At 36.1% G+C, this 13,873-nt stretch overlaps 2 protein-coding genes across 17 annotated transcripts in view; one reads left to right on the top strand and one right to left on the bottom strand.

Moving 5' to 3' along the window:
- LOC142350892 (polyadenylate-binding protein 2-B-like) overlaps window positions 1–13,873 on the bottom strand; it is a 442,128-nt gene that overhangs the window by 362,298 nt on the left and 65,957 nt on the right. The gene's annotated exons all lie outside the window — the stretch shown is intronic.
- Window positions 1–13,873, top strand: part of LOC142350889 (anoctamin-4-like) — a 152,180-nt gene that overhangs the window by 131,338 nt on the left and 6,969 nt on the right. For 15 of the 16 annotated variants that reach the window (XM_075402881.1, XM_075402876.1, XM_075402882.1 and 12 more), the window contains 5 exons: window positions 491–711; window positions 8,438–8,490; window positions 9,525–9,700; window positions 10,960–11,071; window positions 11,446–11,568. In XM_075402881.1, the coding sequence (XP_075258996.1) occupies window positions 491–711; window positions 8,438–8,490; window positions 9,525–9,700; window positions 10,960–11,071; window positions 11,446–11,568 (685 nt within the window). Of the gene's footprint in view, window positions 1–490; window positions 712–8,437; window positions 8,491–9,524; window positions 9,701–10,457; window positions 10,598–10,959; window positions 11,072–11,445; window positions 11,569–13,873 lie in introns of all 16 variants that reach the window. The other variant, XM_075402880.1, reaches the window with a different exon arrangement.

Genomic DNA, 13,873 nt, shown 5'->3' with positions numbered 1-13,873 from the left:
AACGCAGTTCATTGCAATTATTGTAAACGTGTGTGTCTTTTTTTATGCAAATTTTTCGCTTGACAGTTTTGCGCTTTCCTTCTAGAACATTCTTTGACTTCTCAAGTGACTTTTTCACGCTTTCGTTCTTCATTTTTGAGTGATCTCTATTGCTCTGAAGTAAAGCTAATATAAATTCGGTTGCAGAATAAGTGAGGTATGTGATCTGTAGCGCAGTGGTTAGTAGTTGTGGCGGTGGATCGGGAGGGCAGTTGTTCGAATCCCGGCGGGGGAAATATTTTTTGCACCCATAATTTGATCTAGGCTACAGCCCCTGAATTAAATTGCCTCGCCTGTCGTTCAAGAGCAATTCTTCCGACATTTGTCGGTTTATGTTCGAACGTTGATATCCTTGATTTCGAAACTGGAATAAAAACATCAACAGACATAACTTGACAACAGACATCCCAAATTGAGTTTAAATGGACACGTTAATCCGCTGCGTTTTTAGATGGGAGAAAGATTACATCCTGTCCGCTTGGCCACCACTAAACCTCTTCTACGAGTACCTTGAGATGGTGATCCAATTCGGATTCACAACTCTGTTCGTGGCCGCCTTCCCCCTCGCCCCATTCTTCGCCTTCCTCAACAATGTCATCGAAATCAGACTTGATGCCTACAAATTCATCACACAGCTCAGAAGACCCTGGGCTCAGAAAGCAGAAGATATCGGTACGTTAATTTGAAGAGATTGGTTGTAAAAGTTTGTTTCTAAGAGGGAACTTCACGCTACTACGCAGCTCTCATGTAGGCTGCATTTTTCGCAATAAAAATTTCTTAAAGGTGCCTGAGTTTTTGAGTGTTTTTAAAAACAAGACAAGGAGACTCGGTAATGTGCGATGAGGAACAGATAGAAAAACCCAAAAATTCAAGTATTTCTCAAAAAAATTGTATAAATGGGAAGATAGCCTCCAAAGCAAACAACTCAGTGGCGTAAAAATGATGCATTAGATTGATGCGATATGCCAATATTAAGAAAGCGAGTCAAGACGAACAGCAAAATCAAACAACAACAACAAACATTAATTACATAAAAAACTTTGTCCGTTTTAAAAAACAAAACTTAATAACGATGTCAAAATAGCGTCCAATAAAAATGAAACTAAACAAAATATCTTATAACTCACTAGAAAAGATATGGGACCAGTCCATAATAAAACTTGGTATCAATTAGACAATATAGAACAAAAACAATAAAGTTAAAAAGTTTGCTCATTTTTTTTAAAAACAATTACTTTTAAAGTAATGAGAACCAATGGAAATCAACTAAGATATGCCATAGTTTTACGATTAACAATGCTTCTATGGAAAGCAATTAAAAACTGTCGGTAATCAATTTTTTATGAGGTTACAAAAAGAACAACAAAGAGACAACCAACAAAAAGTCAATTAAAACTAGCCAGAAAACGCTTTTGAAGCCGTAAAGCCATACTTTGGCCCTCAAAATATGTTCGATTGCACATTTATTGAACACCGATAATGTATTATGAGAACTCTCGTTGTTGAAATTAGGTAACAAGTCGACAAACAGAAAAAAAGGCAAAATTAAGTAATGCTTGTTTTTTTTCGAAAAAGAATTATTTCCAAAGTCATGAAAGCCGTTAATTACAAAACAAAATAATTAAAAATGATGGTTTTTTCTTCCAAAGGAAGTCCTTGAGACTTGCATTTATCCAGAATATGTCTTATGTCTACAAAAATATCGTCAAATATGACAAAAATCGAAAATTAATTTACTTTTTTGTGAAAAAACCGTGTCGAAGCCAGTAGTCATAACGAATCATTTGAAAACATTAGGTATCATGACACCAATCCCTTTTGACGCCTTCCCGTGACACCAATGATGTCATTTTTGGCCTGTAATTAACGAGACTAGGTAACAAACAGACAATAACGGATCGAAATTGCAAATTTTTTTTGGAAAACAATTGTTTTCAAAGTCATGAAAGGCATCAGCTATTTACTATCATCAGAACGTTGGCTCATCTGTTCTTCCATTAAGAACCAATGGATATGGGTCATTGTACAGGAAGTTTCAAACAACTAACAAGAGAAAGTAGAAACGACAGTTCAAACGACAGTTAAAAAATTCAATCAAGTTGTTCGAGAAAGTACTGCCAAAGCAGTTAAATTCATAATCTTTATATTTAGAGATTTTAATATTATCAATTTGGTTTTTTATAGAATGCCAATAATGTGATATTTGAACTGTCAATAACGTGATAATGTGACAAAACTAGAAAAAGTGAAAAATGGGCAATTACCTAAAAAAAATGAAATCTAGTAGTATCAAAGCCAGAAAACCATGACTTAAGGCGTAAAACCTTAGAAGAGGTTATATCTTAAATCATTAGAAAGAAGAAACATTTCTTCTTTCCTGACACTAAGCTACAAGTTGAAAAAATAGGCAAACTTTTATAAACCATTATTTATTTAGAAGTCAAATACTTCCTGCAAATTTAATCAAAGTTGACTATAGAAACTTATTTCGTGCTGTTTTGGATGAAAAAGTCCACAGAAAATTAAAATAAAATAAACAACACTTTCTTACAAAAATTAAACAAATTTTAGCAAAAGTGACGGAAGTTTAGTCAAAAGTTTTGGAAAATGTGAATAAAATCAACGGAATTCGCTCTATTTTCTCAAAAGTTTAAACCTCGATAATTCCCTGTAAAAACGAAATTTGAGAAAATCTTTTTAATTCCATATTCTACGCAGAACGAGCTTTCTAATGATACCAGTCTCAACTCTGTACGATGAATATATCGATCGGCCAAAATTGAGTGAACAAAAAAAGCCTTTTGAGTATATAGTTCCTCCCCCCTCAAGAGGGGTCGGAATAAAAAAAGCCCACAGAAGAATGCAGTGCTTCTACTTGGTTTAACAGCTTACTTGGTATTCCACAGTTGTGCTGCAGGATTAGAGGAATGAGATTCCAGCGTACAACAAGGACTTCGTTTTTCCTCTGCTTTTCGGGATTTTCGTGATAGGATGTAAATTTTTACTGGAAACAGTTACTTTTATTTTTGTGACCAGTATTCCGTAAATTCAAAATCTCACATTTTTTTTCGTAAATTTTGTTTAGAGTTTTACAGTTTTAAGAACAAGGCTTTAAAAATCATTGAAAATGGCAATGTTGAACTGAGAAGTTTTTCATAGCGCTGCAACAAAATATGAAACTTTTAATTGGCTTTGAGAAGTCCGAAACATTTTTACCGGTATGATTTTTTGTGTGAATTAAACTTAGTTATTAATTGCTCTCTCAAAATGTTTGAACAATAATTTACGTCGTGTTGGCCTTTTTTATTGCTAGTAAGCGAAGCATGTAGCATTTATATTAGTCCTGCAGTCTTTTTAAAGCAATTTTTCACATTAACGATTTTTCGTCTGACGCTTTTTCGTCCTTCAGAAGGGTAGAAACAGGTGAAGCCCGGAGGGCATTGAGTTCTCTTAGAGCCTTACGCTTAACCATTCTCTTCAAACTGTTTTAAAGAGACAATTTCATTTATCCAATTGCTCGGAATAATTTATATTAGTCCTGCAGTCTTTTTAAAGCAATTTTTCACATTAACGATTTTTCGTCTGACGCTTTTTCGTCCTTCAGAAGGGTAGAAACAGGTGAAGCCCGGAGGGCATTGAGTTCTCTTAGAGCCTTACGCTTAACCATTCTCTTCAAACTGTTTTAAAGAGACAATTTCATTTATTCAAAGTGGAATAATTTAATTGCTCTAAATATTTGACTAGTGGTCTTTTTTAATGCGATTTTTTGTCTTATTCTTTTAAAACAGATTTGACAGGTGGCACCAGGAGGGTATTAAATGGCTCAGCAGCTGTCTTAGAGCCTTACGCCTTTCTAGTATCTTATTGTGATTCACCGAGACTGTATAGGAGATATAACCTTACGACGTCAAGGGCGGTTTTTTTCTCTATCTCGCTGTCGACTCACTTCCATTTGCCGATTTGAAACCCCCTCGTCTTCTTCCGTCGCTAGACCGGTACATTTGACCTCACCTGATGATAGCATCCCTAAGCCCCAGCTGGCGACTAGCGAAGTCAACCGCTCGCTGGTCGTTTGAGAGCAATTCTCATAACGTTATTAATTGCTCTCAAACGAAGTTTGTAGCAATTATATTAGTCCTGTCGCTCTTTTTTAATGCGATTTTTCGCTTGACCGATTTTTCGTCTGACGCTTTTGACTTTTCGTCCTCAAAAACGGGATAAACAGGTAGCGCCCAGAGGGCATTAAGTGCTCTTAGAGCCTTTCAGCTCAAACTGTTTTGGAGACTTATACTTATGTTGTGTAGGGTGGTTCTTAGAGGTTGACGACACCCCCAACTGTTGGACCCCCCATTGCCCCCACCCCCACCGCGCTGCTGCCCCCCCCCACCCCACTGTTGCCCACCCCCTCCCCATCAGACCCCCGGTGTACACCGGGGGTTTTGAAAATTTTTGTCATATTTGTGTTTTTTGAGCCCTATGTGACAAGAAACCTCCTCTAGGGTTTTATATTAGGTTACTGCTTAGTTTCTAGTGGTAGTGGAATGGTTTCAACATTTTTAACATCACGAATTTTAGCCTTTTTTTGACAAAACGTGCAAATTTTTTCAATTTTTGACGTTTAATTTTTATCCAGTTCTTTCCGGACGCAGGGTCCAGAAAACGTCTTTAAGGGTTTGATAATAAGTTACTGAAACAATTTTATTTGCCATGGAATAGCTTTCAATTTTTTAATATGACAAATTTTATCATTTTTTTTAATAAAACCAGCATTTTTTTCAAGTTTTTGTTGGTTTTTAGGTTTCTCAAGACTCGAGAAAACTCCTATGGTTCAAAAGTAGGTACTGTATAAATTATAAATGTAATGAATTGTTTTTCGAGGTTTAACACTACGAACTTCGTCATTTCTTTTGACAAAACTTGCAATTTTTAAATTTTAACATATGTTGTCAGTTTATTATCGCTATTGTCAGTTTATTTGTCATTATTGTCATTTATTCAGGTTTTTCAGCCTGACAGGAAATCTCCGTTAGGTTTTGATAATGAGTTACTAAAAAATGTTTGTTGGCCATGGATTAGTTACAGCTTTTATCACAAATTTACCAGTTTTTTTTGCAACTTCTATTTTTTTTCAAGTTGATTTTTTTTTGTCATTTTCTTGGTTTCTACAACCTCAACAGCCAAATACCCTCCTCTAGAGTTTGAGCCGAGGTTACTGCATAGCTTCTAGATGTAATAGAAGGTTTTTCAAGATTTAAAGATCAGCAATTTTTAAAATTATTTGCAATTTTTTCAATTTTTTGAATCTTTTTGATTTTTTATCGTTTTTTTTCCGGCACCTGGGTCCTAGGGGCCTCCAAGGCTTCATGAAAAGCTCTCGCATAGTTTCTAGATTCTTGAAATTGTTATCAATATTTTATCAAAAAAGAGCTGCAGCACTTTTTTGATAAAATTATTATCATGTTCCAAGTTTATGGATGTTTTTGAGCCAGTAAAACTAATTAAAGCTTGAAATAGTGATACTGGATAGTCTCTTGAGACAATAAAATGGTTTTGAAGATTTTAATGGCAAGAGTTTTTTAAAATTTGCTATTGTTTTCAAAATTTTTGAGTGTTTTTGTCCTTTTCTGAGTTTAACTATCATTACTGTCCAACGGAGTTTTTAATTGCTCTCAAACGAAGTTTGTAGCAATTATATTAGTCCTGTCGGTCTTTTTTTTTATGCGATTTTTCGCTTGACCAATTTTTCGTCTGACGCTTTTGACTTTTCGTCCTCAAAAACGGGATAAACAGGTAGCGCCCAGCGGGCATTAAGTGCTCTTAGAGCCTTTTAGCTCTGTTTCAGCTCAAACAGTTTTGGAGTCTTATACTTATGGTGTGAACAGCGGTTCTTAGAGGTTGAAGACCCCCCCCCCCCCACCCCCCCCACTGCTGACCTCCCCACTATTGCCCCCCACCGCCCTGTTGCCCCCCACCCGACTGTCGCCACCCCCATCGGCACCCCCGTGCACCCTCCCCCCACCCGTGGCTAGCTACTGACGAACAACCGCTAGCTAAAAACGCAAATTTATACAAATTTTCACAATTTTTTTCAAGAAAATTTTTGTCAGTTTTTTGAGTTTTTCAGCCCTAGCAGCCCTAGGTGTCAAGGAATCCACTCTAGGATTTGATAATAGGTCATTGATTAGTTTTTAGTGGTAATAGAATGGTTTCAACATTTCAACACTGCAAATTTTTTGCATTTTTTGGATAAATTTTGCAAATTTTTTCAATGTTTTTGAAAGTTTTTGTCGTTTTTTAGGTTTATCCAGCCTCAAGAGCCAAGGCACTTCCTCGAGGGTTTAATAATAGGTTACTATGTAGTTTCTAGAAGTAATGGAATCATTTTCAAGATTTAAACATCACGAATTTTAGCATTTTTTTGACAAAAATTGCTATATTTTTAAAATTTTTTGACATATATTTTCATTATTCAAGAATTTTCAGCCTCAGGGTTCAGACAACCTCCTGAAGGGTTTGATAATACGTTGCTGCATAGTTTCTAGCGGTAATAGAATGTTTTTCAACATTTGAACATCAGTATTTATAGCAATTGTTGGATAAAACTTTCAATTTTTCATATTTCAAATTTTTCAAATTTTTTTTCAAATTTTTCAAAATTTGTCTAAGTTCTTCCAGCCCCAAGAAACCTCGTATAGGCTTTGATAACAGGTTACTGAACAATTTTTATTGCGATAGAATAGTTTTGAACTTTTTAATATCACAAATTTTATCGCTTTTTTAATAAAACTTATGATTTTTTCAATTTTTTTTTTGAAATTTTTGTCATTTTATTTGCAGTTTTTGAGTCCTTTTTGAGTTTAACGATTAATACTGGCCAACGAAGCTTTTTAAGTCTTGCAGATGGGTTACATGACAAAAATCCAGAGGCAAAAAATGTTCTTTGAACATTTTCGTCACTGCGAAATGTGGAAAGTTTTCTTCTGAATTTTGCACTTTCAGTTTTTTATATGATTTAGTTACTAACAAGGCTAGAATCTCATGGAAAAAATTTCTAGCTCTCTCTCTCTCTTTCTCTGTGTGTGTGAGTTGGTTGGTGTTTCTTTCCTTCTTTTTCTCGCTCACGTTTTACCTCGCACTCTCTCTCTCTCTCTCTCTCCTTAACTCTTTTGTTGACTTCAGCGGCTGTTATGTGGCGTGATAATATCGTATGTTATCCTAGCCTCACGCCTCTTCAATCAAGCGAAAGCTAACCTTACTAAACAGTGGCCAGGTGCTGACAACCGCCCGCCGGTCGTTTGAGAGCAATTCGCCCGACGTTAGTCGGTTATGTTTCAAGTCTTGCAGATGGGTTACTTGACATAACTCAGGAGAGAAAAAATAGTTTTGAACATTTTCACTACAAAATCTGGAAGCTTTTCTTTAAAATTTTTCAATATTTTGCAAATATCAGTTTTCTATTTGATTTGTTTAACAAAGCTAGAAAACTAAAAGTTGAAGAGTCGAATCAAGCTGGCGCTAGCTTCAATATGATTATGTTTAATACGATTTTTACTGTATCGTGTTTTTTGTGTGTAATTTGTGCCTGGTAAAGCTCGCGAATCGCTGTTCAGCACTCTTAGAGCTGTTGGTCTCCGACGGTACGTGTGGAACCAAAAATTAAGTGGAATGCCAATCTTGAGAGCCATTTGTTCAGCGCTGGTCTGTTATTATATACATGTAACCGCTTCATCCATAGCTTGAAAGATTTCAGCAATAAGTTTAACTCATTGCAGTTGACCGGTTAATTTTTGTCGGTTAAAGACCTATTAGTCCCGCTAGTCTTTTTTTATGCGATTTTCCTACTAACAATTCTTGTCTGGCCGTTTTTGTCTGACTGACAAATTTGTGTCGGGATAAACTGGTGAAGTTGCGAGTTGTTGAGCAGCTCTATAATAGGCTTACTAGTCTCCAAGTATGCGAATTATTGAAACGACTTTCAATGCTCACGTATTTCTAGGAAATTCAAAATAAAATGTGCCGAATGTAAAAACTAAGGGGTCAGCATTTAACCCTAGTATAAGTCGATAATGAGTTTGGAACTTTCAGCTTCTGACTGCTATATTAGCGTAACTTTAAATACCTGTTCACCCTATTTACTAAATAGTCAGAATGTATTTTGAGGTTATGTTTTACAGTAAACTGGTAATTACCGGCTTTTCTTATTGCTGTTACATTTTTTGTACTTTCCATCTGATACTTTGGAATTTTTAAAAAAATGATTTGTTGCTTCCAACGTGTTGCTTCATTTAAGAAAGATGTCTATGCTCAAATTTAGCTATATCGTTATTCCTGTCTCCTAAATTAAAAAATAATATGCTTTATGTTTCTCTATTGAGATGGACGTGCTTTCTGTTTTCAGGATCCTGGTACAACATTCTGCAAGCCATTGCGATTATAGCCGTACTAACGAACGTAAGTGGTTCCTTTTAATCTTCGATTGATTATCTTTGTAACAATACAATGCTGAAGGAGTTTAAAGTTTGCAAACAAGACTTGAAAGCTGAAAAAGATGCAGCGTTAATGGTTGTCATTTTAGCCGTTTTCAAGTCCAGGTACCTTTTAGCGGCGCTAAAAACAAGTTATTTTGTTTTTTGTCAACATAGTGTTTCGGTGTTACAATAAAGGCCGTTAGTTGCCTCGAATAGCGAAAAATAATACTTTCCGTTTGTGTTGAAGCGGCAAAAAGCAGTCATTCTAAATCACGCCTGATTTGTTTTGAGGGAAATAACAATACGAAATTACCAACTATTATTTTGACGGCATTTTGTCAAGGCAAGTTAATCCGTAACAGATGCACAGTTATTGAATTGAAAGTGCTAGAGGGGACGTTAATTTGCGCTGCTTAAAAGGCAATATGCAATGGTGAAACGGAGTAAAAAAATTCCCAAATTTCATGCTCACGGAAGGTTGATTTCCTTTGGGGGTTGAACCAGCACTGAATTTTCATCCTACATGGAATTGTCAAGTCTAATATAAATAATTTAAAATTTGAATCCTGGATCTCTGCTTGAATTCGAACATGCTATCCGCATTACTGAGCTTCGTCGTTTAGCGAGAACATGCTGATTTCTTCGTGGACGGCTTGATATGAAACAATTTATCTACAAATCTGCGAATTAACAAGCTGTTTGTGACCTCCAGTAGTTGTTCCATCTAAAAAAATACAAAACTCATCTTTAACCTTACTATCTGACATTTTTTCTTAAAATGATATATTTTGTAAATTTGGATTTGCAATGTGTTGACCCATAGCAGTTCTGGTGTTCCTTATTTTACTGGGAAGATTTGAGAGAGCTCCACGGTGCTCACTGACTATCCTCTTCAGATATCTTTCACTGAAGGAATTTATTATTATTATAGCCTAACCTCAAAACAGGGTTTGCGAGCAACAGCAATTGAGTAAATTTGTTTCCAAACAAAACTGATGTAATATTTGATGTTTGAAGGCTTGCATAATAGCCTTTTCAAGTCGCTTCATAGAGCGATGGTACTATGCTAGGATGATTGATGGCAACTCGACTATCTACTTCGACTTCATTCTCTCAGTTGCCGAGTCTGTAAAGGTCAAAGGCTTCAACGCCTCACTCGAACTCACCGAAATCACTGTGGGAGAATCTTGCAGGTTGAGACGTCTCCTCATATGATGAAAACTGATACTAACTGCTGCGAAGATTTGTTCAAGACTGTCTATTAAGTTTACAACATAATTGAATTCCAATGCAAATGTGTATTTCATTTTCTTTTAATTGCTGGCAATGCTGGACATTGATGGTCTAGAGCAAATCTACATAAAGAAACTGAATCAATTCTGAAGTTTTCAATTTTTCAACTCATCTTGATTGTTTGAAGTCATAATGGCTGCTAACTTTTAAAAACAAGTTTCTGTCTTATATCAGATGGAACTGCTCTCAGCTCTCAAATGGAAACTGCTATTGAACTGCAAAATACTGAGTTCCAATGTAGCTCTACAAACTCAAAGCGCCAATCTTGGTCTATTATCGAAAGCTATTTTATAATTAAGATGGCGTTTTTAACTAAAACAAATGGCTAGTTGTGAAAAAAGTTGAATGATAGCTGGTTAATAAATCAAGTGATTGAAACAAGTCTATTGAAACGAATCTATTGGCTGAAAACAAAACAACTGTTCAAGCAAGAAGATGTATGTAAATTACACCAAATTTGTGTTTTTATTTCGCAACATCTCAAGGAAGAAGAAGCCGATACAATCATCGAAACTTGGAAACTGTTTGATCTTGTAAACTGTCTGCAATTGTCTCTAGATATTTGAATTTTCTAATAAAAATTTGGACTTTGAACTGTCCTCATATTTCATCTAACTCAACTGTTTTCACTTGACTTCTGTCTCTTGCGTGCTGTAGGGTCTGATCATTGCTTACACTTCGTCCTTCATTGACCGTTTCTTCTACAACCATTTTGCGGACACTGGCGAACTCTATTTCCAGTTCGTCACTTCTGTCAGTTTAGTTGAAGACGAAGATGGAGGCAATATTACATGCAGGTAAAGTAGCATTAGTTGACGAAACCCTCCTCCAGTTGGTGTAAAAAACCATGCATATTTGATATTTTGCGGATGTATATTAAGTCTCTAATACTTAGTTGAAACTCGTATTTAGGCTATACACATCATCAAAAATGCTTTAATTTGTTCACACCTGTTTGTGAAAAGAATTTTTTCTGAATTGAGGGGGAGGGTCGAGTAAATAGATTGGTCATCGAGTAAACAACAGTCATCGACAAAATATTGGGTGGTAATATCGACTAAATGTGCATTTCTTGAAGTCTGACTTATTGCTTTCGTAATGTAAAAACTTGACAAAATTGTGCATATTTTTAATCACCATTTTCAGTGGCTCTGTTTAGGTATCAAGGATTCCGATTCCCTTATGATGCTCCAGAGAACTTGGCCTATCAGTACACACCAGAGTTCTACAAATTGCTGGCACTGAGACTTGCATTTGTGCTTCTATTTGAGGTAAGATTCCGTGATTTTGGGGGGCGTTTGTTACAAAGAAACAGCTCATCTTTAGTAGATAAATTTCAAACACTGGATGAAGCGAATTAACGAAAAAAGCTGTCATTTCTTAAAGAATCAACCCATTTTGAGACAAAAAGAATCATAGCTCACAAGAATTTCATAGCTCCGGTGTGTTCAAAAAGAAGTTTATAGGTCAGAGGAGCTATCCTATGAGCTATCAAATTCTTTTTCTAAACAAAAAACTGGCAAGTTTTCAGTTCTAAATTTTGATCTAACGTGACAATCTGCAATCCCGTTCTTTTTCGCTCATTGACCGTTGGATGGATATGTTGAGAGTGATAGTGAGTGACATTATTGCTTGTGTATTTTAGAACATAGTGTTCGCCCTGAGGAGTCTAATCGCCTACTTGATTCCCGACATGCCTGTTCACGTGAGGATAGAGAAGGCGAGGGAGGAGTACTTGACCCGACAAGTCCTCTACGAGTCGGAAAAGGTACGTTCTTTACTTTTTTCATTAATCTTCAGCATAGTTAAATAACGCAGATTTTTTCTGAATTGAGCTAACTGAACTGGAGAGAGATCCAGGAATGCATAATCATTACTTGGCAACAGTACCATCGGCTAATTTTGTAGCTTTTATGGCCGTTCGCGGATAAAAGTGATAATACTCAGCACAATTTCTCATAACATCATCGTTTTTCACCATGAAAAGGCTATAGTTAAACCTTGGACATATTTGACGGAAAGGTATAAATAAGAATGAGTCACTTGTACTGGTTCATAAGTTAACCATTGTCCACGATTTTTAGCATTCAGTCAACCTAAAGCCTGATTGCTCGAATTTAGTCAGTAATTAGACCCAATTTGAAAACTCAATTGTCCTTGTGAGCCGTGATATGAGTAGTTGCAAAAGTGCTAATTGTCTACTAATATTTTCTTTGATTTCGGTCTAATTGACATGTTAATCTACCAATTAGTAGCCGTGGAAAACCGTGACAGTGTAGACAGATCTGAAGGGGTGTGGACAGGTGTAACAAAATCTTGTCACTGTTGTCCACGCTTGCTCAAAAACAATCGTAAATAATGGTGACAAATATTTCCAAAATTGAACTATGCTCGCTTACTGTCACAAATCGCTTAAACTTACGCTTATAATCCTATTCTTAAACCATGGTCGTGAATAAGAGTGACAAATTAATTTGAGTAAAATTCCTTGATCAAGTGTAAACTTTCGTAACTTAATTATGATTCAGTAGCAATAGCAAAAATGAAAAAAAAAACAGATATGGCAGGATATCAGACTAGTCTGTCCCCCCTCCCGGCTTAGTGTGCATATAACGTACCAGGCAAACGTGCCATTTTTTACGTAGTAAGGTGCTACATAACAACGAATAATGGGGGGGGGTAGTAGATCCAAAACGTCAAAAGCTGAGGAAATATCAGAGAAGTATCAAAATCACAGCAACGATTTCGAATTAAATTGGACGAATTTAAAGTAAGAGGTGGCTATAGTTATTGTAGAATCGATTGCTTTGAAAAGCAAACTTTTGCTGTATCAAATTTCTAAAAATTAAATTAATTTTCCATGGTTGCTTCAAGCATTACCTAGCTTGCTGGATGTAATACTGGTAAATACAATTCATTTCAGTCTTCATGTTAGACTTTCATACAAACATGGATCAACTTTTTACAGGCATAGTAGTTTTCAAGTTTAATTCTTCAGTGTCATTCAAAGTTTTGTTAGAAGATGGTTCACAACTCTCTTTGCAAACACTCGAATTTAACGTGATTAATTGCTCGCAAATGAAGTTGGTAGCAGTTATTTGGGTTCTTTTATGCAATTGCTGGTTAAAGCTTCGATTTTTTGTCCTCAAAAACAGGATAAACAGGTAAAGTCCGGGGGGGGGGGGCTTTAAGTAAGTCGCTGAGCAGTTCTTTTAGAGACTTTACTATTCTCTAAGTAAACAAATCACCGAAGCTGCCGAGAAGACATTGTGTAAAGGGGAATTTTTGGAGGTTTGGGCCCCTTTACCTCATTCCAGCCCTAACCCCCGCGCGCTCGACCATCCACCCCCACACCACGAATTTGCCCGTTCCCTAAGTCTAAGGAGACTACTACCGAAGCCAAGTTCTCGTTTTAGAGCAATTCGCCCGATGTTTGTCGTTTATCTTTATTTTGACGCCTCGAATGCTCACTGTTCATGTTCTCATCAAATTTCAGAGACCCTCTGATTGGAAGAGACGCCGTCGAAGATTGACGGACGAAATTGTTGAGCAAGCACCAATGGCGAATCCATTTGTTCGTCTCATTCTGTCTCGTTGTTGTTATTCACTTTTGTTCGTAAGATTTAATGGGGTGTCTAACTTTTTTTCAGGCATTCGATTGATTATTTTTAAAAAATATAAATTATCATGGTGCGAGGGATAGCTTCAATGTAAAGGTTTATTAAAGGTCAAAATATAAGTTAAATTTTAAAAGAGAAAATCGAAGAGAATTGAATTAAAGGACTTAAAGATATTTATTTGCTTGCTTCAAACCCTTTTACTCGATGTCATAACCTATATCTGAGAACTCCATTGTTGTGTATGGTTATGGTTTCCATCTCTCCATTTTTTGGAAATTAATTATGCCGCTGCAGATCTCTCGCAGTGTCCGAATTATTTCCTGGATTCTTTTAATAAGTTTTAATCAGCTTCTCAATGAAATTTGTGCTAAAGTACAAAGACGGTTAAAAATTGGTTCGTTTTTAGACATTGATGCTGGACGGACTTGTGGATTTGTTCTTGTAATTAGAGCA

This window comes from Convolutriloba macropyga, chromosome 12, assembly GCF_964194025.1.
Source record: "Convolutriloba macropyga chromosome 12, txConMacr16.3, whole genome shotgun sequence".
Classification (NCBI taxonomy): Eukaryota; Metazoa; Xenacoelomorpha; order Acoela; family Convolutidae; genus Convolutriloba; species Convolutriloba macropyga.
The sequence above is the reverse complement of the archived record's forward strand: the minus strand, read 5'-3'. Positions and strand labels throughout refer to the sequence as shown.